Source organism: Varanus komodoensis, unplaced genomic scaffold (genome assembly GCF_004798865.1).
Source record: "Varanus komodoensis strain SLA01 unplaced genomic scaffold, ASM479886v1 scaffold114, whole genome shotgun sequence".
Taxonomy (NCBI): Eukaryota; Metazoa; Chordata; class Lepidosauria; order Squamata; family Varanidae; genus Varanus; species Varanus komodoensis.
The window spans coordinates 339,708-359,589 of record NW_025335328.1 but is presented as its reverse complement, the minus strand read 5'-3'; the positions used below and the strand labels follow the sequence as shown (position 1 = coordinate 359,589).

The 19,882-nt window shown below is 65.5% G+C and overlaps 3 protein-coding genes across 4 annotated transcripts in view; 2 read left to right on the top strand and 1 right to left on the bottom strand.

Annotated features, from left to right (window-relative positions):
- Nucleotides 1–775: 775 nt before the first annotated feature.
- KHK (ketohexokinase) lies at nucleotides 776–11,491 on the top strand. 2 transcript variants are annotated; one of them, XM_044421101.1, is made up of 8 exons: nucleotides 776–964; nucleotides 1,103–1,219; nucleotides 3,737–3,871; nucleotides 8,930–9,002; nucleotides 9,852–9,998; nucleotides 10,197–10,285; nucleotides 10,986–11,143; nucleotides 11,259–11,491. In XM_044421101.1, exons 1-8 carry the CDS (start codon nucleotides 873–875, stop codon nucleotides 11,342–11,344), a joined length of 897 nt encoding a protein of 298 aa, XP_044277036.1. In that variant the 5' UTR covers nucleotides 776–872; the 3' UTR covers nucleotides 11,345–11,491. The 2 variants fall into 2 exon arrangements, with proteins under 2 accessions (XP_044277036.1, XP_044277037.1); XM_044421102.1 differs by lacking the exon at nucleotides 3,737–3,871 and adding an exon at nucleotides 3,539–3,673.
- Nucleotides 11,492–12,635: 1,144 nt separating this feature from the next.
- On the bottom strand, nucleotides 12,636–15,697 carry CGREF1 (cell growth regulator with EF-hand domain 1). The gene is made up of 4 exons (XM_044421060.1): nucleotides 15,609–15,697; nucleotides 15,030–15,097; nucleotides 13,864–13,988; nucleotides 12,636–12,986 (listed from the first exon to the last, which is right to left on the bottom strand). The coding sequence occupies exons 1-4, from the start codon at nucleotides 15,695–15,697 to the stop codon at nucleotides 12,636–12,638; spliced, it is 633 nt and encodes a 210-aa protein (XP_044276995.1).
- The window catches only part of ABHD1 (abhydrolase domain containing 1), an 8,616-nt gene continuing 4,429 nt past the window's right edge, over nucleotides 15,696–19,882 (top strand). Inside the window, exon 1 of the mRNA XM_044421059.1 lies at nucleotides 15,696–15,824. Coding sequence (XP_044276994.1) covers nucleotides 15,696–15,824 — 129 coding nt within the window. The remainder of the gene's footprint in view (nucleotides 15,825–19,882) is intronic.

The following is a 19,882-nucleotide window of genomic DNA, read 5'->3' as shown; positions in this document are numbered from 1 at the left end:
CGTCTCGTCTGGATAGAGCTTCTGTTCATGGGCTCTCGTCCAGATGGCGACCCAGCCAGGCTCTGCTGCAGAACCATCAGGCCCCGCCTGGATGAGATGCAGGAGAGAGGCCGATCCGGGTGCCACCAGCATTCGAGCGGCCCCTCAGCCCAAACCGCCGGGTGACCTCGCCCAGAGGTTGCATGTAGACGCGGGGAAGAGTGGGGAATAATGAGGAGCCCGGGGGAGCTCGTGGCACAGGGGCCACAGTCCCCCAGCACCACCTTCGGGAAGTGGCCGGCCAAGGGGGAGCCGAACCGCGGCAGAGCAGGGCTTCCAACCCCCGACTCAGCCCGCCTATCCGGAAGGAAACCGTGGTCGCTGAGAGGCCCACGAGATTCCTCAGGGACGCCCCCACCCCGCCGCCCGTCTTTTCCCCGGCAGAGGCGATCCCGCAGGCGAGCGAGGCGCTGCAGTTCCAGCTCCAGGAGTCAAGCGGGCCTGGAAGGGGTCCAGGCGTCCCCCTCTGCCCGCTCCGGCCCGGCCCGGCCCGAGGCGCGGCAATCCGAAGGGGCGGGGCGGGGCGCGCCGAGGCTCCTCCTACCCCGGAGCCCCGCAGGGCGCCGCTGCTGCGCCCCCCACCGGCGGGCCGGGCGGGCCGGGGCGCGGCGGGACGCGGAGACGCGCGAGCGCCCCATTGGCTGCGCGGCTGCCTCTGGGCGTCGTCGGCACCGCGGCAGGCGCGGGGACGCGCGCGCGTGCTCCGTGCCGGCTGCAGGGAGGCGGCCGGGCGGAACGGGCCGGCGGAGCTGCTCGCCGCTTCCGGGCGCAGCGCAGCGCAGCGCAGCCTGCCGAGCCGGCGGCCCGCCGTGGTGCCGCGCGGCGCGCAGCCCATGGGGGAGAAGCGCATCCTGTGCGTGGGCCTCGTGTGCCTGGACATCATCAGCGTGGTGGAGCGCTACCCGGCCGAGGACTCGGACACCAGGTCCGCCCCGCTGCGCCCTTCCTGCCCCGGCGGCGGCGGCGTCGCGAGGGCCCTTCGCCCGCGAGCCCGAGCCCCGGAGGGTCCCGGGCGGCTGGGACTGAGGCGGCCCGCGGCTGTGTCCCCTCCTCGCCCCTACAGGTGCCTGTCGCAGCGCTGGCAGCGCGGGGGAAATGCCTCCAACACGTGCACGGTCCTGGCCCTGCTGGGCGCCCCGGCCGCCTTCATGGGCTCGCTGGCCCCCGGCCACGCCGCAGAGTAAGTACCGCACCGGGCGGGGGGAGGCGGCATGCGGGCTTCTCCGCGCCCAGCGGCCTCGAGGGCGAGGGAAAGGGCCCGCCGGGCGGCCCGCAAGCCCCGGCTCCACGCGCTCCCCGCCCTGCTGCCCGTCGCGCGCTGCCGGTGGCTCTGGCAGGGGAGGCCGCCGAGGCAGGCGGGCCGCCAGCCGGGATCGCACCTGGGATGGCGGAAGACGTACAATTCTCGTCCCTCTCCCCTTTCCAGAAAACCTCCAGAGTACCTTTCCATGGCGCCCCCCTCCCTGCTGCCCCCCCAGAATAGTTTAGCAAAGCCAGTTAGCAAAGCCCTGCGCGATGGAGTGGCCTGTGTTCTGGCACCGTCAAGCTCAGTGGCAGAAGGAAGGCCCCGTGCATAGCAGAAATTTGGGGGTGAAATCCTATGCAAGTTTGGGCAGAAAAAACGACTGATGTGCATCGGGTTGCCCCTAACCGTGAGAGGTCAGGCGCTTCCCTAGGCTTGGCCCTGCCCCCCCCCCCCCGCCCCCGGGCAGAAGGGGCATCTCTGGCCATCCGCGGGTGGGCCAGGGGTAGGGGAACCGAGGGAGAGAGGGAAAGGTGCGTGCAGTCTGCCCATCCACAGAAGACGGGAGAGCCGCGGAGCAGGGCTGTCGCCTGCCTGGTGGCAAGGAACGTGCGACTTCTGGGCGAGGGCGCTTCGGCCTCACCGCAGGCTGCTAACAGCAGAGTTTTAAGTTCTGTGTATCACCCGACGATCCAGGGCTGAGCCGGAAATGTGTTTGTGCCCCTGGGGGAGGGCATTTGCCGCAAGGGGGCTGGCTGGCTCTCGAAAACTCCTTGCCTCAGAAAGCAGGGCCTCCTTTCCAAAAGCAGGGCCTTATATCAGCGGAGCAGGGAGCCAGAGCAGGTGGGCCTGCACTCGGCTGCCAGCCTGGCAGCGCCAGGAAGAGGCCAGCCCAGAGTTCAGCGCCAGACGCGTGCTCAGCCTTAAAGTCCCCCTTCCAGTTGAGGTGCGTAGATGCCACGACGAAACACCAGGCACCAGGCCCGCCTCACTAAGCACACATGCCACATGGGTCAGTCTGTATCTGGGTTTGTATGAAAACTCTGCTTTCCCAGTTAAGAAGAATAAAACCTTAAGCTTTAATTCTAAAAGAAATGTGCTAGGTTCTATTTTTATTCGGCTCCTCTTCCTCCGGACTGAGCTGTTTGGCTTGTTTTGTTATTGCTGGAGGCCGCATTCCCCAGCAGTCCCGGCCACGAAGACGTGGGCTCAGGCGCCCCTTCCTGCTGTCTGGCCTGGGGAGCACTTCAGGGACCGAGGCTCTGCACAAATTCGCGACGCCGGAACGCGCAGCTGCGCTGCAGCAGGGAAGCCGGCTGGCCGAACGGCAAGGGCGCTTCCACACAGCAGTGCCCGACCGGGGTCTGCACACTCCTGCAAGCATCGCGTGCGAACAAGCACCCGCCGGCGTGGCCGGATCGCTCGTTGACTGCAGTTTGTTTGCACAAGGCGCAGTCCTGTGCAGGCTTGACGGGAGCCCCCCCCCCCCCCCCTGTGCCGGCCAGGCCTCTTGGAATTGAAGCCGTTCTCAGTCCAAGCTTGCAGGAGATCATGGCCGTCGTCATGCCGAGCGCCGCTGTGCTGCTGATCTTGTGTGTACTGACCTGAACGGTCACAGATTCCAGCTCGTTTGCGTTTCCTTGCCATTTGAACTCTCAGCGTCCCTGTTTCCATATATGTGTGCGCACGGGCACATGTGCAGATGTGGCGCCTGTACCCATCAAGTGGGACAGCGCTCTGCATACCTGAAGTGAGGGGCGCCATGCAGCGGGGCGAGATGTGGGCAGGGCTCCCTCCTCTCGCTGTGGCGATCCGTGGAACGGGCCTGGCCAGCGAGGCGGCAGCCTGGAGGACGCGTGGCTCCCACGGGGCCGGGGTCGCCTGCAGGTAGCCATGGGTGGCGTTGCCGTGCCTGCCCTTGGTTCCCAGGCGAGCAGCTGGCCGCCCTGCGTGTGCTTGCCGGAAGCCCCGTGCCCCCCGCCCCGGCTGAGCCACGGGCCACGGCCGAGGCAGGTTGCAGGCCGGTGCCTCTGGAGGGCTGCGAGCCGCAACGCCACGCAGGTGCTGTGTGGCTGCCCCGAGTGGCCGTGCGGGTGTTCTCGGAGCACGGGGCAGTGGCCTCGGGCGCCAGGCTGTGGGGGGCTTTGCTGGAGCTGCGGTCTCCTCAGGTCGTTCCCTGGGTCCCCGCGCCCGTGGGGGAGGCCTGCCCGCAGCTCCACGGAGCGCCCCAGAGGCTGACTTTCTCTGTCCACCCAGCTTCGTCCGGGACGACTTCCGGCGCTACGAGGTGGACCTCACCCACATGGCCGTGCGCCCGGCGTGCGCCTTGCCCGCCTCAGTGGTGATCAGCAACGCGGCGACGGGCTCCCGCACCATCCTGCACGCGGCGAGGTGCGTAGGCCCAGCGGCCCCCTCACCATCTAACCTCTTTCTCTCGCCTTCCCGCGCCCCAAGCTTCATCCTGTCCGATTTCCAGCGCCGCAGCGTGGATGTCACTCACCTGGTCTGGCAGAGCCGGGGGGAGACGCCGTGTGCCTGCTGCCTCGTCAATTGCCGCACCGGCTCCCGGACAGTCACTCTCCACGACACGTAAGGCCTGGCCCGGCTTGGCCGCCGCCACCTCCCCCTGCCAGTGGGTGGCACCAGAGGGCTCGCGGCCGTCTGCCAAGGCCCGGTCAGGCCAGGCAGTGTGTGACGGGCTGGGGGGGCAGCCTGCTCCAGCAACCCCCGAGATGGCGCCAGGGCCGGTTCGCGCTCTCACGCCTCTGGGCATGAGCAAGCGGAGCCTTTTCCCCCGGGCGTGGGGTCCGGCGCCTCCCCAAGGCTCGCGTGTCTTCAGCAGAGCGGCCTGTTGCTTGCGCTCCGCCTGGAGGGGCCCCTGGCCGTGCAGCCCCCGTCTGGAGAAGGGCACTCTCGGCAAGGGCCCCGAACTGCTGGGCTGCTGCATGGAACAGCTGCATTCTTCGGCTGCAGCATCTGGATGCCGCTGGCGTTTGCGAAGCAGCTGAGCACCTTGGGCTCAGCTGGATGATCTCATGGCCCTTTGAGGCTCCCGTATTATTGGTCCTGCTGCTCTAGAGAAGGGCCCGGCCCATTTCCTGCTGGCCCTTCAGCTCCCCAGTGCCCCTGGTTCTCTCCCTTCACCTCTGGACTCGGGGCTTGGGTCCCTCCCGGGGTGCCTCCACATGCCGGCCCCGTGGCCCCAGCACACGGGAGCTCTTGGGCCTGCTGCCCCTCCACGCGGCCCAGGCATGGGCTCGGGTTCGGCCCTTTGGGGCACTCGGCAGGGGAGGCACCCCCAGGCAGGGCCTCCCCCCCCCCCCCCCCGCCCCCCCCCCGGCTTATGCCTCTGGGGTCAGCATGACGTGCCTGTGGGGGTAGAGGGGGCTTCCTGCCCCTTGCGGCTGCTGTGGGGCAGCTCCCCTCAGCAGGGTGGCCGGAGGTGGAGGCCCCTGGCCTGCACAAAATGCCCCCCCCACCGCCTGGAGACCACGTCCACCGCAACCTCTCTGCAGCCCTTTTGCGGCCAGAGCCCGTATACTGTGCACCTTTGGACTTGGCCGGCTGGCGAGGCAGCGCTTCGAGGCACGAGGCTTGGGCCAACGGCAAGAGTGCTTCCTCCCCCCGGCCCCATGGGGAGCCTGGAGGGAGGCAGGGGCGCATGCCTCGTGCCCCTCCTCGCCCGCATTCCCTGGGAGCACGTCAACGATTAACCCAAAGGCACTCCAAGAGTGCAAAGGGCGCTCGGTGGTGCAAGCCCTTTCAGCACCAGAGAGGGCACGGGGGGCCTCTTCAAGCCCCCCCTTTCCCGGCACCCAGGCAGATCGGATCCTGAAGCATGTCAAGCTGTGCCGAGTGCCGTTCAGAGCGGCTCCTCCGTCGCCACGGGTCCCCGGGCCAGTGGGCCACCCCAACTGCAGGATGCAGCTGCGGGGCAGAGCGGCAGGAGCCGCCGGGCCGGCCCGGCCCGGCCCAGGGATCCTCCGCCAAGGCTTGCTGGAGCAGGGGGTGGGGTGCCTGGTCACTGCCAGCCCCGCGAGGGACCCAAGAGTGTCGCCATCCACTGGGAGGAAAAAAGGCCGCCACTGCATGCGCAATCGAGAGCTCATCCACAAGTAATTCTTGGTAGATTAATTGGCAGATTAATTCTTGGTAGATGAATTGCTGACTCAACACAATGCCATCCAATCAGCTTCATAAGTGGCTAATTCCAGAGCGTCCTCCGGGGAATGAAAGTGGGTTCTTATAAGGATCACTGACTGGTTAATGAACAGACGGTGGAGGGTGGGAATACATGGCACCTTCTCCTGATGAAGGGCTGACCTGTGGAGTCCCGCGTGGTTCTGTAGTGGGGCCAGTGCTTTTAGAAACATAGAAACATAGAGTCAGGAGGGGACTCCTGGGCCATCTAGTCTGACCCCTGGCTCCAGCCAGCTCCACACGACATGCCCACCATGTGCACGTCCAGCCTATCGTTGAACACCTGCACCGATGGGGCCTCAACCATCTCCTGTGGAAGCCCATTCCACACCCTGGGGGTCCTGACTGTCAGGAAGTGCTTCCTGGCATCCACCCTAAATCTTGGCTCCCTCAGCCTTCATTGGAATGCGTCCTGCCCTCCACCATGGGAAAAACGGTCATGACCCACCTCTGTGTGGCACCCCCTCACATACCTGCATGTCGCCACAGATCCCCTCTGAGTCTCCTCCAGGCTGAAGAGACCCAGTTCCCTCAGTCTCGCCTCATACGGCTTCCCCTGCAAACCGGCCACCAACCTTGTGGCCCTACGCTGCACTGACTCTAACTTGGCTATATCCTTCCTGTAATGAGGGGCCCAAAACCGAACACAATACTCCAGTTGCAGGTGCACCAGAGTCGTACAGAGGGGCAGTAACCTCTCTCGCTTCTGGTTATGCAACCAAGGGTGGCGTTCGCCCTCTCGGCCACGGCATCGCACGGCTGGCTCACGTTCAGCCTGCAGCCGACCAGCCCCCCGAGGTCCCTTTTGCAAGTGCTGCTCTCCAGCCACTTGTCCCCTAACCTGCACTTATGACACCCATTCCTAGGCCCCAAGTGTATAATTTTACATGCCTCTGCCGGATCGCTACTCCTCATTCTTTTCAGAGCTGAAGGTCTCCAAGCCTTGTTACCTCTCCTCACCCAGGCGTTGTCCCCCCCCCCCCCCCCACAAGATCTTGCTGCCCGCTCAGGCTTTGTGAGTCCTGCCACGTCCTTCTGCGCTGGGCGATCAGAATGCGGCAGCGCATTCCAAATAGGGTTTCCTTTTGATCATGGATGGGGCCTCTCCATTAATGCCAAAAGACCACTGACAGGCTCTCCAGTCCTAGGACCAGGACGGAGGGTCTTGGGCAAGTGGAAGCAGCCTCCACAGGGGCGCATGCCTCTCCCCCTCTCCTCGGAGACCCAGGTCATCCCTTGCTAGCTGTGGGAATTGTAGGCCATTAGGGTGGGATTGCTGTGCTTGGTAAGCATTGTCTGCACAGCTTCCAAGTCATGAAGACTCGTCGGAGAGCAGTGGCCCCGGACTGAACCTGCAGGACCCCACTTGCTACCTCTCCCCAGTCGGAGAAGGGGGCATTGATTTTTTTTCTCTTTTTAAAAATGATGTTTCCAACATATGAGAAGGTGCCACTGATGAGCACTCTTGGAGTCCAATTCTGCAGCCAACTCTGGCTTCACTTGATCAATGTTCTATCCAGCCCACTTCTAGTGAGGTTTCTGATCACGATGCCATGGGGCACTTTGTCAAAAGCTTTGCAGAAGGAAAGCTAGATCAGGTCCACCCTGTTCCCACAGTCCATCAGGCAGGCTACCCAGTCAAAAAACCAGATTAGTTTGGCAGAATTTGTTCTTGAGAAATACATGTTGGCTTCTAGTAGTAACTGCGCTGTTTTCAAGATACTTGTAGACTGACTGCTTCACCATCTGCTCCAGACTGCCTGGTCTGCAGTTCCCAGGTCCTTCATTTCTTTCCTGCTGGAAGATGGGGCAGCACTGGCCCATCTCCAGGCATCTGGCACGCCCCCTGCCCTCCACAGGGCCCTGGGGACTGGCACTCATGGTCCTTGGCCCTTTTCCTGCCAGTCCGGAGCTGCCCTCCCGCACCCTCAGCAGGCTCTTCCCCCTCGTCAGGAAGCCCCGGCTCTTCTTCCAGGAGAAGATGGGGCCAAAGGAGGAGCTGAGCGCTTCCACCCTTTCTCTGCCATCATCGTTTTGGGCTCCACACTGAGTGGCTGGCCCCCATTTCTTGGCTCTGTCTTCTACTTTGGACATACCTGAGGAAGGCCCGTTCGCTGCTTCTCGCATCCCTCGCGGCCTCGGCCCCTGCCCAGCTTTGGCGCTCCTGGCACCATGCCTGCAATCGCATGCTACCTGCCTACAAAGCACGTGTCTTTGTAGCACGCATACCTGCCCATATCTGTGGGTTCAGTTACGACGTTTTCACTTAACCATGATTGATCCCAGTCCAAAGGAGTTGTCATAAAGTGCTTCCTTTAAGTGAGAATTCTCGATTTAATAGGGAAAGAGAAAATATCACAGTTGCTAGGATGTATGGGAAGAACGACTCCTGTTGGCGAAATTGTGAAAAAAGAAATGTACATGGATAGTGTACAGTACTATTACCCGTGGTTTCAGGCTTCCACTGGGGGCTTGGAGCCTCCCCCCACAGATATGGGGGTCCTGCCATGCTCCTGCTTTGTAGCCCGCCCTGCCTGCCTTCCGCTTCCTGTGCGTGTCCTTTCTTGCTTTCAGATCACCTTTCTGTGAGGCCACGTGGGCTGCTTCCGTTGTCGTCCACCCTTTTCCTTGCTGGAGTTGCTTGCACTTGTGCCTTTCGAATTTCCTTTCTTAAAAATCCCCACCCACCTTGGACTCCATTTCTCATTTGCCAAGGAACTTCATTTATCATTATTTGGAGTTTATTAAAATGGGCTTTCTTGAAATGCAGGGTGCATGCTTGGCTGCATGCAGCTTCTGCTGCCTTTAGAACCAGGGATTCAGGCGAGGCATGGTCACCTGGCCACGCTGGACTGGCGCTCGGAGGTTTGCCCCACTCCATGCAAGCCCTGCTAGCCAGGATGCTGGTTCGCCGTGCTGGGCCTGGAGGGGCCAGGGCCTTCTCCATGTACGCCTGTGGGCCACTGGGTCAGCCCACTGCTCAGCACAGGACACCGAGCTGCGGCAGATGCCTCATGGCTGACGGGGCAGGAGGAAAATCTAACAATCAGCTAACCATCCCTCTGCCCAGCTGCATCTTGGGCGCCTGTAGTGGGAGCGCCCATGGCCTGCCTGGGTCGCAGGTTCCATTGGGTCCAGACTGGACATCCTGTGAGATGGGAAAGGCGTCTCCTTGTTCCGAGGCCATCCGCCTTTTGCCACCGGAATCCACTCGCGCCGCTCAGGGGCGTCTCTCCCCATCCTGCACCTCTGGGGCATACAGACAGGGCTGTGGGAACGGACCGCAGGGTGGGAGGTCCTCTGGCCTGCCTGCGGCCAGGGATTTCGCGCTGTCCGGCCTCAGTCCTTCATGCCGGGCTTCCTGCTGGGCGCCTGGCTGGGAGAGGGAGCCCCCGAGGCCTCGCGTGTGTCTCACGAGCCTTTCTGCTCCGCCCACCCTGCGCACAGCAACCTGCCGGATGTGACAGCTGCAGATTTTGAGCGGGTCGACCTGTCGCAGTACAAGTGGATCCACTGGGAGGTGAGTGGCTCCTGGCTCGGGCAGGTGGGGCCCGGTGGCAGCACTGCTCTGCCCCTGCAGCATGGGAGGCGGCCAGGAGGCCCGGGCGGGCAGCCGTGGTGCGTGGGCAGCCTCCTGCGCAGAGGGCTGGCGCTCGGCGGGGACGGGTGGCCAGGAGTGGCTCAGGCTGCAACTCCCCCCACGGGCTCGTGGCTCTCACTGGCTTGCCAACCCTCCTTTGAGGAGGCGGTGCCGCTCCAGAGCGCAAGTTCCCAGCACAGCGAACGACATGAGGGCAGGGCCACCTTCTCCTAGACGGGCGAGAGCAGAGGGGTGCACGGAAGGGAAAGCCACGAGCACGAGGGCAGGCCAAAGGAGGCACCGAGCAGGAGGGCGCCTCGCTGCGTCCCCCTGGCGGAGCCACAGGCCTCCTGGGAAGGCGCTCCTGGCCCTCCGCCTCATGGGGGCCACCTCCCACCCACGCAGCAGGGTCCCTCGGGCAGGACTTCGGGGGATTTTGCAGGGCTCTCCGGGGGAGGCGGTCCCAGGAGCAGGCAGGCCGGGGGGGGGGTCGGGGGCAGCTGGGCAGGCCCCCCTGGGGTGCCACTTGTGCCCCTGGGCTGTGCGTGAGGTTGCCTCTGCCGGCTGCCCCGCCACACCCCCCCCCGGCCACTGTGGCCTGGCCCGGCCCCACGCAGAGCCCTGCAGTGCCCCGGCCCAGAAGCCACTGAAGCGGCCGCCAGTGGCCCGTCACAGGGCGGACGTGGCCGGGCAGGGCAGAGCGAGAGCGGGTCGGCCGCTCCTGGGGGCGCCTCGAACCCGGCAGCGCCGGCCCGTGGGCCCCGCCAAGCACAACCCTCTCCCTCCCAGGGCAGGAACGCCTCAGAGCAGGTGAAGATGCTGCAGCGCGTGGAGGCGCACAACCGGGGCGTCCCGGCCGTGGAGCGCGTGGCCACGTCCGTGGAGGTGGAGAAGCCCCGGCCGGAACTGTACCAGCTCTTTTCCCATGGAGACGTGGTAGGGGCCAGGCAGCAGAGAGAGCAGGCCGCCCTCCCGGCACGGGGCTGCCAGAGGGGCGCCGAGCGGCCTCGGCTCCCCCCGCCCCACGCCGAGGGCGCCCCATCCTGCCCGCTGCCCCGCACGCTCGCCAGGCCTGAGGGGGCCCCGGGGCAGCGCGAGGCGGACGGCGACCTGCCGTGCTCCTTCTCCCTGCAGGTGTTTGTCAGCAAGGACGTGGCCAGGGAGCTGGGCTTCCCCTCGGCCGCCGAGGCCGTGAGGGGGCTGTTTAAGCGCGTGAGACCCGGGTAAGTGAGGCCCCCGGGTTGGGCGAGGTGGGGGTCCCCTCCAGTGGCCTCGCACTGCAGGCAGAGCGGAGAGCGCCTCCCGTGGCAGCCCCCTCCACGGGGCTGGCCTCGCGGCTCCCCGTCCGGGGAAGGCCGCTGGGGGGCAACAGGAGCGGGGGGCAGACCGGGCCAACACTTGGGCTGCGGGGCCGGAAGCCTCACTGCATGGGCTGGGGGCCCCGGCTGCTTGGATGGGGCTGCGACCCCGCCAGGGGCCCTGGAAGGAGCCAGTGGTGCTGGGCTGGAGGGGCCGGGTTCCCATGAGAGCCCCAGGCCCACTCGGCGGTCCTGCGGCTTTGGGATGGGAGACCACTGCCAGCCGAGACCCTTCTGGGTGGGGTTCCTCCTCCTCTTGGGGGCGGGGTGGGTGGGGCTGCAGCCCCCTCGGCAGACGCCCCTGCGGGAGCAAGGCCTGCCGCTTCCAGCCGCCACTCCCCAGAAAGCCCCTCGCGGGTCAGAAGCAAGCCAGGTGAGGCAGGGGCCTTGCTCGGCCCCGTGGCCTGAGGGGAGGAGGGGGCCGGGGGCAGGGCATGCAGGCCAGGGGGAACCCGGGAGGACGTGTGCCGTGCATCAGGGCAGAGGCCTGGCCACGGGGCCCTCCCTGTGCCGGAGCCCTTCCTGCGCCCCATCCAGGCGCCCCACCTCATGCCCCCCTCCCCAGGGCCACCCTGATTTGCGCCTGGGGGGAGGCCGGCGCAGACGCGATGGGGCCGGACGAGGAGCTGCTGCACGCGGACGCCGTCGCCCCCGAGCGGGTGGTGGACACCCTTGGCGCGGGAGACACCTTCAACGCGGCGGTGATCCTGGCGCTCAGCAGGGGTGAGTTGGGGTGCCACACGCCACGGGGGGCTGGGGGCCTGTGCTCCTGGGCTGTGGAACGGCAGCGGCGGGGGCATCGGGGCAGGGAGCTGACCCCACCGTCTGCTCTGGGCAGGGAGGCCTCTCGCCGCAGCTCTGAACTACGGGTGCCAGGTGGCTGGCCGGAAGTGTGGTGTGCACGGCTACGACGGGATCGTGTGAGCGTGCACGGAAGCCACGGCTCCCCGCAGCGTGGCTGCTTCCACGGGCGGGGGCGCCTCGGGCAAGCCCTCTGCCTGCCTGCACGGGCTCCCCCTTGCCAGGGGGTCTGGCCCCCGGGCCGCTCGCAAGTTGGGACCAATAAAGCTCTTGAACCTCCCGCTGTCCGCTGTGCGAGAAGCGCGGGGTGGTGGCTGGACACGCGTGCCGGAGAACGCACTGTGGGCACGCCTGCTGCGGCTGGGGTTGGGCTGCCGGGCCGAGCAGGGTAGGAAGGGGGCGTGCTGGGCTTGGGAGGATCTCAAACAGGGCCTGGCCCCGCTCAGACGGCTCCCACTGCAGACGCTGCTTCCAGGAAGCTCAGGATGCAGGACACCGGCTGGCCGGGTTGCCCCACACTCTTGCCTGCCCCCCACAGATGCCCTGCAACTCTGGCTAGAGAGCAGCACTTGCGAAAGGGACTTGCGGTGGCCAAGAGGGCGAACGCCACCCTCAGTTGCACAGCCAGAAGCGTGGCTTCTAGATCGAGAGAGGTATCACTGCCACTCTACATGACTCTGGTGCGCCCGCAACTGGAGCCTTGTGCTCAGTTTTGGGCTCCTCGTTACAGGAAGGATATAGCCAGGTTGGAGCCAGTGCAGCGAAGGGCCACAAGGTTGGTGGCCGGTTTGCAGGGGATGCCGTATGAGGCGAGATGGAGGGAACTGGGTCTCTTCAGCCTGGAGGAGAGGAGACTCAGAGGGGATCTGTTGGTGACAACCAGGTATGTGAGCGGTGTCCCACGGAGGTGGGTAGAGACCTGTTCTCCCCTGCAGAGGAAGGCAGGACGCGCTCCAATGGAGCCAAGCTCAGGGAACCCAGGTTCCATTTGGATGCCAGGGAGCATTTCCTGACAGTCAGGACCCCGAGGGTGTGCAATGGGCTTCCACGAGAGGTGGTTGAAGCCCCATCGGTGCGGGTGTTCAAAGATAGGCTGGATGTGCACATGGTGGGCATGTCGTGAGTGGGGTCGGCTGGAGCCGGAGGTCAGACTAGATGGCTTGGGAGGCCCCTTCTGATTCGCTCTGTTTCTATGTTTCTAACTCGTGGTTCCCAGATCCTAGGGCAGAAGTGTTTGCATTTCAACAGACTTTATTGGCAGATGGGGGGGGGATGGGGTGGCACTCACCCTGCTGTACTGTGGGGCACCCCCTCTGTGACGGGCCTTGCCCGGGATGACCTGGCGGGCACAGCACTGGCCTTGCGCCCCCCACGCTCGCCGGACCCAGCTCGCCTCGCCCTGCCCGAACGCGCTTCAGCCCCCTGCGGACGGGGGTGCCTCAGCCCCCTCCTGCTGCGGCTGCGGCTGGTCCTGGCCTGCCCCCTCCGTGTGCTTCAGAGAGGGGGCCTCCATCTGCCCCTGCGGCTGCGCAGTCTGCGGCACGGCGGGGGCCTCTCCGGGGCCCTCCCGGCCATGGGGGCCTGGGGGACTAGCCCGGGGCTCCTCGGCGGGGGAGGCAGCCCACAGCACGGCCCACTCCTCGGCAGCGGGGGCTCCGGGGGGGGGCGGGCCCTGCCAGGGCCCAAGGAACAGCTCGGAGGGCTCCAGCTCTCCATCCCGGTTGAAGTCCCAGCTCTCCAGCATCCTGTCCACCATCAGCACCACCTGCAGGGGTAGAGGAGGAGCCAGGCAGCGTGGCTCTCGCTCCCGTGCGGCAGCCAAGCGGGGGGTGGCACTGGGGGCACTCCCTCTGGCAGTGCACCCTGGGCGGCCGCATCCTCCGGCAGGGGCCCGTCCAGTCCGAGCCGCCGCAGCTGCTGCACCCACCTCCAGCGGCAGCCATTTCCGGGGCCTGGCGCAGCCTGCCGTACCCGGCACCGGCTTTTGCCTCGTCCGTCCTGGTCTGGCCCAAGGCAGCCCAGCGCTTCTGCCGTGAAGGCCATGGGCCTCCTCAGCCGGAGTGAACGGCAGCCCCAGAGGGAGGAGCCGTGGGGCAGCTGGGAGCCCAGGATGTCTCCCCCAAGCACTGCTAGTTGCACAGCCGGCCCGGCCCTGACGTCCTGGGGGACTGGAGGGGCAGGAGGTGTGGTGCCGCTGGCCCTGCTGTAGGGGCCCTGGGCCAGCCCCCCAGCCTGGAGCCTGGCTGAGCTGCGGCCGCTGCATGAAAGGCCCCCGAGAAGGACGCCCCCCAGCCCCACAGGTCAGGCCCAGAGCCGGCCGGCCAGCGCTCTGCTCCCACGGGAGCCACGCATGGGAGAGGCCTGCAACGGTGTCCCTGCCATGATCCCCAGCAACTGGGAGCCGGGTCCGTGGCTTCCTGCTTCATGTCTTAAGCGGCTGTCCCTGAAGCTCAGCAGATGGGAGGGCATGCCCAGGGCAACGAGGCATTCCCTGGCCAGCAGCACCTGCCCCCACAGCTGGCACAGGAGGGATCTGTCCCACAGAGTAGCTGGGGGGGGGGGGAGCCCCGACCCCTCCAGGCTCCGCCTCGGCTCCCTTAGCCAAACCGCCCCGCCAGGGGTCGGGGTGGAACCGGGCCTACCTGGTCGGGTGCAGGATCTCCACGGGCCTGCGGGGACGCCAGCCTGCTCAGCAACCACAGGAGCTGCAGGCCGTCCAGCCGGCCACTGTGGTCCGCATCGTGGAGAGCGATGAGCCGCGCGAGAGCTGCCGGCAGGAGGAGGCGGGTGAGCCCAAAGGGGCAGGGGCCCGACCGGAGCCCCCGGCTGCGGGGCGACCCCCTGTTGCAGGCACAGCGCCCCCACCCACGTCTCCTGCCAGCCCCACGGGAAGCCGCTGCCCCCTCTGCTGCTCAGCCACTGGACGGGGGTTCCTGGGAAGCCCCTCCCACCACAGCACCCCTCGTGGGAGAAGGGGGCTTCTGGAACACCGCCACAGATGTCCAGAAGCCCCCTCCAGGTGGAGCTGGCCAGGCCCCTGCGAGAGCCGAGAGGAAGCGAGGCCCCCGGACGCCCCAGGGACCCGGCCGGCGGGCTTCTGTCAGCGCAGGGCTTGCGAGGCGGAAGGGTGGGAGGGGGGCGTGCGGCAGCCGTGCGGGGCCAGGCCAGCACAAGCAGCCAGTGCGGCTTCACCTGCGATCGCCCTGAGGCTCGCTGTGGATGCCAAAGCAGGCCGTGCACATCCCGCGCTCCTTGGCAGCTTCCACGAGACGCAAGCGATCCCGTTTTGGAGGGGCAGCGGGAGGTGGCTGATGACACGGCCCAGAGGGAGCCCCGCCAGCCGGAAGGCATGCCCTGGGTGCAGCCCCTGCCCTTCAGGCCCGCAAGCAGAAATGTGCTGCACTTAGCTGGGCATGCCCCCCCCCCCCCCCCCGCTGAGGCTGGGTGTCCTTCGCTCAGCTGCTCAGGAAAGCGCGTTCCCGCAGTTTGCGACGTTGTGTGCTGCAGGATTCCCAGCGTGCGCCCCCTCCCCCCCCCCGTGAAGGCCGCCTCCCGGGGCCTGCCAGATGGCCAGCACTGCAACTCCGGCACCCACCCCAGGCCGGCCACATCTGGAGCCTGCAGCCTGTGCTCCTTGCTGCCGCCTGGAGCAGCCCTTCCCCACCCGGAGGAAAGAGCCGCTGGGGCGAGGAAGGGCTGCCCCAGGCGAAGCCCCATCCTTGCGGTGGCCCCAGGCCAGGCCAGGAGCAGGCAAGCTCCCCCGCGGCCCCTCGCCGCCCGCGAGCGCCTGCCTCCCTCCGTGGCTCACCTTGCTCTCTGCTCGGGGCACCCGAGTCGCTGTCCTGCCCAGCAGCCCCCAGGGGGTCCTGCAGCACCCTAGGAAGGCCAAGCCGCGGGTCAGAAGCCGCGCAAGGAGGGCTCCCCCACAGACAGGCATGGGGCCAGCGAAGATGCACGGAGAGGGGGCCGCGTCCTCCGCAGGGGAAGCGGTTACGCGCTCCGCAAGCCCTGCAATGACCCCGTAGGGCGGCGGGGGCACTCTGCACATGCTCAGAGACAAATCGCGGCCGTGGGGCTGACACGTGCTGCAAAGAGCCCTGCGTGGGCACCGGAAACTCACCCGCCCGACTCGCCCAGGGAGAGGGCAGCGCGGCGGGGAGGCGCGCACCCCCCTGCCAGCCGCCCCTCGCCCGGGGGTGGGCTGTGCCGCATCCGGGCCACCGGCCTTCCCCGCAGGGGGGCCGCCGCCGGGCGTGGGGCAGGGCTGGGGCGCCCAGGGGGCGATCACCCAGGGACGCCCCCCGCACGCAGGGCGCGGGGCGATGCGCGCGCCGCCCGAACGGGGCCACGGCCCCCCGCGCCGCAGCCCTGCCCCCCCCCCCGGTACCTGGGCGGGTCTTCCTTCGGGGCTGCCCGGCCGGCCGGCGGCGCCAGCAGCAGCCAGGCAGCCAGGAGCAGCGGCGGCCCGGGCCTCATGCCGGCGTCCCGCGGGGCTCGGCGGGCGGCGGCGCTGCGTGGCGGAGTCGCGCGGCGGCGGAAAGGCCCCGCGAAGGCGGGCGCGGAAAGGCCCGGGCGGGGAGCAGCGCGCCCGCCCCCTTCCCGAGTACGCGGCCCTGGAGGAGGGGCCCCTGCGGGGGGGCCGCCCGCGGAGAGAGCAGCCCCCCCGCCCGCGGCGCGCGCCACGTGGCCGAGAGGGCAGCGCTCGCCCCCCCCCCCGCGCTGCGGCCCACGGGGATCCCGCGGAGGCCGGGAAGGCGGCACGTGGCAGGCCAGCCTCGCCCAGCGCTCGCCTCCGGCCCCCGGGCCGTCCGAGGAGGGGCTGGGCTCTCAGGCCCCGCAGGAGAAGGGCCCCTCCGGCAGCCAGCCTTTAACCCCCCCCCCCCCCCACCGAAGGAAGCAGGACAGCAGCCAGGGGAGGGTTTGGGGGGGGGGGCGCTAGCAGAGCAGCAGGGTGGAAGGTGGCCTTGCGGCCGGCAGGGACCACCTGCAGGGCAGGGCCTGTCCGGGTTCACAGCCCCCACAAGGGGCCCCCAGCCCACCTCCTCGCCAGCCCACAAACCCCAGGGTGGGAGCACCAGTTCGGGGTGACAGGAGCTGGGGCGCTTCGGGGGACCGTTCGCTGCCTCGCAGTCGCCCGAACGCTCGGCCAGCCGCCAGGGAAGGCTCGCCCTCCCTCCGATGGGGACGGGGGGCAGGAGTGGAGTGGCCGCCACGTGGCTTCCGCACTGCCACGGGCAGCGGTGGTGGCTGCACAGCGCAGGCCCGGCCACGGGCTTTTCCGCCCACTGAGGTTTGGAGTGGGACTGCGAGGGCCACGGCCTTTGCCATCAGCCCCCCAAGCCTCGGCGTAGCCTCCGGCATTCTGCAAACCTTGAGGGCATGGAGAGCCCCCGCCCAGGTGAGCTGCTCGAACCCGTGTGACCATGCAAGGACAGGGGGCCTCCTTCAGGACATCGCTGGTCTTGAGCCTTGGCATTTCTGCACTTTGGGCCGAATCCAAAGGGTTGGAGAGATCCAACGCCTCCCTCCCTGCGGAATCCACCCTGCAAGCGCAGTGCAGAGACCCCGACCCCTTCAGCAAGAACACTTTTAGTTCGACGTCAATCCCTGGAAAAGTTCTGGAGCAAATTATTAAAAATCAGTCTGCAAGCACCTAATAAAAGCCAGCATGGATTTATCAAGAATGGATCCTGTCAGACTAATTTAATCTCATATTTTGACTGGGTAACCTCCCAAATGGACAGTGGAAACATTGTGGACATAATCTACAATTTCAGCATAGTGCCTTATGACATCCGGACAAGCAAAGAATGGATTAGGCAGAAACACTGTTAGGCAGATCCAAACCCGGCTCCTAGATCGGCCACAAAGAGCGCTCACTAATGGCAAACTGGAGGGGGTGCCACAGGGCTCAGCCCTAGGCAGGCCCAGTGCATTTAAACATCGTTAGTAATGATCTAGATGGGACGATAACCACATTTGCAGATGATACAAAATTGAGTAGAATAGCAAACACCCTGGAAAACAGAGGGAAGACCCAGGGCGATCTTTGCAAGCTTGAAGGCTGGGCTGAAAGCAACACAATGAGAGTTGAAAGGGACACATGCCAAGTCCTCCACCCAGGAAAAAGAAGCCAGATGCATGGATACAAGATGTGGAATAAGTGGCTCAACAGAACTGAAAAAAGACCTTGGAGTTTTTCTGGACAACAGGGTAACTATGAGCCAGTAATGCAATATAACTGCAAAAAGGGCAAATGCTATTTTGGAGCTGCATTACTTCCAAATCACAAGTAGTAGTAGCAGTTCCCCTCTACTCCTCGCTAGTCACACCTCACCTGGAATACTATGTCCCATTCTGGGCACCAAGATTTCAGAAAGATGCAGAATAATTAGAAAGGGTCCAGAGGAGGACAAAAATGATCCAGGGTTTGGAAACTCTGCCCTGAGAGGAGAAACTGAGAGAACTGGGCATGTTCAGTCTTGAGAAAAGACCAAGGGGTGACATGATATCCATCCATAAGTACCTCTTAAAAGCTGTCACGAAGAGGAAGGTCAAGACCTCTTCTTGCTGATGCCAGAGAGCAGGACATGGAATAAACAGGTCAAGCTGCGACAAGCCAGATTCAGGCTGGACATCAGGAAAAGCTTCCTCACTGTCTGAGCAACACAGCAGTGGGACCAGCTGCCTGAAGAGGTGGGGGGCTCCCCCACACTCGAAACATTCAAGGTGAAACTGGGCAGCCATCTCAGTGGGATGGTGTAACTTGGTGTCCTGCAATAGCAGGGATTGGGCCTGATGGCCTTTTAGGCCACCTCCATCTCATAGAAACAGCGCGAGTCAGAAGGGGTCTCCTGGGCCATCTAGTCTGACCCCTGGCTCCAGCCGGCTCCACTCCCAACATGCCCACCATGTGCATGTCCAGCCAATCCTTGGACACCCTCACCGATGGGGCCTCAACCACCTCCCGGGGAAGCCCATTCCACACCCTTGGGGTCCTGACTGTCAGGAAGTGCTTCCTGGCATCCAGATTGAACCTTGGCTCCCTGAGCTTTGCTCCATTGGGGTGCATCCTGCCTTCCTCTGCAGGGGAGAACAGGTCTCTGTCCACCTCCATGTGACACCCCCTCACATGCCTGTATGTCGCCACAGATCCCCTCTGAGTCTTCTCCAGGCTGAAGAGACCCAGTCCCTCATACGGCATCCCCTGCAAACCGGCCACCAACCTTGTGGCCCTACGCTGCACTGGCTCCAACCTGGCTATATCCTGTCATGAGGGGCCCAAAACTGAGCACAATACTCCAGCACAATACTTGCAGGTGCACCAGAGTTGTATAGAGTGGTAGTAATACCTCTCTTGATCTAGAAGCCACACTTCTGGCTATGCAACCAAGGGTGGTGTTCGCCTTCTTGGCCACGGCATCGCACGGCTGGCTCATGTTCAGCCTGCAGGCGACCAGCACCCCGAGGTCCCTTTCACAAGCGCTGCTCTCCAGCCACTTGTCCCCTGACCTGCACTTATGACACCCCATTCCTGTGCCCCAAGTGCAAGACCTTGCACTTATCCACATTGAACGCCATCCTGTTGTCTCCTGCCCACTTCCATAGTCTGTCCAGATCCTTCTGGATCCGGAGTACCTGCTCCTCAGTTGTGGCCACTGCCCCAGTTTTATTTATTTAGAAAATTTCTAGGCTGCCCCATTCGCCGAAGCCTCGGGGCGGCTTACAAATAAAGACATTAAAATACATAAATAACAATATAAAATACATTTATATTAGCGTCGTCTGCATTTACCTGCTTACCAGGGGTACATCTCCTTGGACTCAATGGGGTTACTTCTGAGCAGACATATACAGGATTACACTGTGAAGCTTAATTTTAAAAAGTCAGCTACAGAATGGCTCATTTCTGCTGCCCAAGAATTACAGCCACTACCCCCGTGCTTTTAGGCTGTGGCCGGGCTTGGCCTCGCCTGATGGAAGGGCGGAGACAGAGTTAGACCCTAACTACCGAAGGATGAGATGAGACCCATGGAGACTCGAGGCATCGCAATGTTGGGCGAAGGTGCTGTCGGAGGAGGGGTCCAGATCGAGGAGGGCTCTCGCCAAAGGCCCTGCTCTTGACGCTGCCACAGAAGAACCGAGGGAAGGCGCAAGGCCTCTTCTCCTTCAGCCTCGCGCGATCCCACACTGTTGCTGCGCGGGAAGGGATGGGGCGAAACCGGGCTCGCTGCGCAGAAATCCCACCGAGCCAAGCCGAGCCGGACGAGGCCTGCCCTGCCCTGCGCATGTGCGCCAGGTGCGCCACGTGCCCGGGGCCTCCTGCCCCTTCTGCGCGGCGACCCCGCCAACGCCCCGCAGGGGCCCGGCTGGCTGGCGGTGGGCTTCCCAGCGAGGAGCGGGGCTGCCGCACGGCCTCCTTCCGGCGCCCGCGGCCCGTGCCGCCCGCTTCTCCTCCGCGGGGCCGCCCACGCCCTGCTTGCCCGGGGGCGACTGGGGGCACGCGCGGCCTGCCGGGCCCAGCGCCGCCGCTCCCGGTGGGGGGCCGCGGCAGAGGCCCGCCCTGAGCCCTGCCCGGGCCCGAGCACTGCGCCCCCGGCGCCGCGAAGCCGAGCGAGGCCCCTCTCGCCCAGGCGCTGCACGGCCCGGCGCCTTGGCCCC

What these genes read in the sequence shown, in the direction of transcription:
- KHK (XM_044421101.1), top strand. Translation starts at nt 873, where the DNA reads ATGGGGGAGAAGCGCATCCTGTGCGTGGGCCTCGTGTGCCTGGACATC. An exon ending in TCTTTTCCCATGGAGACGTG is followed by an intron (nt 9,999 to 10,196) that starts GTAGGGGCCAGG and finishes TTCTCCCTGCAG; the next exon opens with GTGTTTGTCAGCAAGGACGT. An exon ending in GATCCTGGCGCTCAGCAGGG is followed by an intron (nt 11,144 to 11,258) that starts GTGAGTTGGGGT and finishes TGCTCTGGGCAG; the next exon opens with GGAGGCCTCTCGCCGCAGCT.
- CGREF1 (XM_044421060.1), bottom strand. Translation starts at nt 15,697, where the DNA reads ATGAGGCCCGGGCCGCCGCTGCTCCTGGCTGCCTGGCTGCTGCTGGCG. An exon ending in CCGAAGGAAGACCCGCCCAG is followed by an intron (nt 15,098 to 15,608) that starts GTACCGGGGGGG and finishes TGGCCTTCCTAG; the next exon opens with GGTGCTGCAGGACCCCCTGG. An exon ending in TGCCCCGAGCAGAGAGCAAG is followed by an intron (nt 13,989 to 15,029) that starts GTGAGCCACGGA and finishes TCCTGCCGGCAG; the next exon opens with CTCTCGCGCGGCTCATCGCT.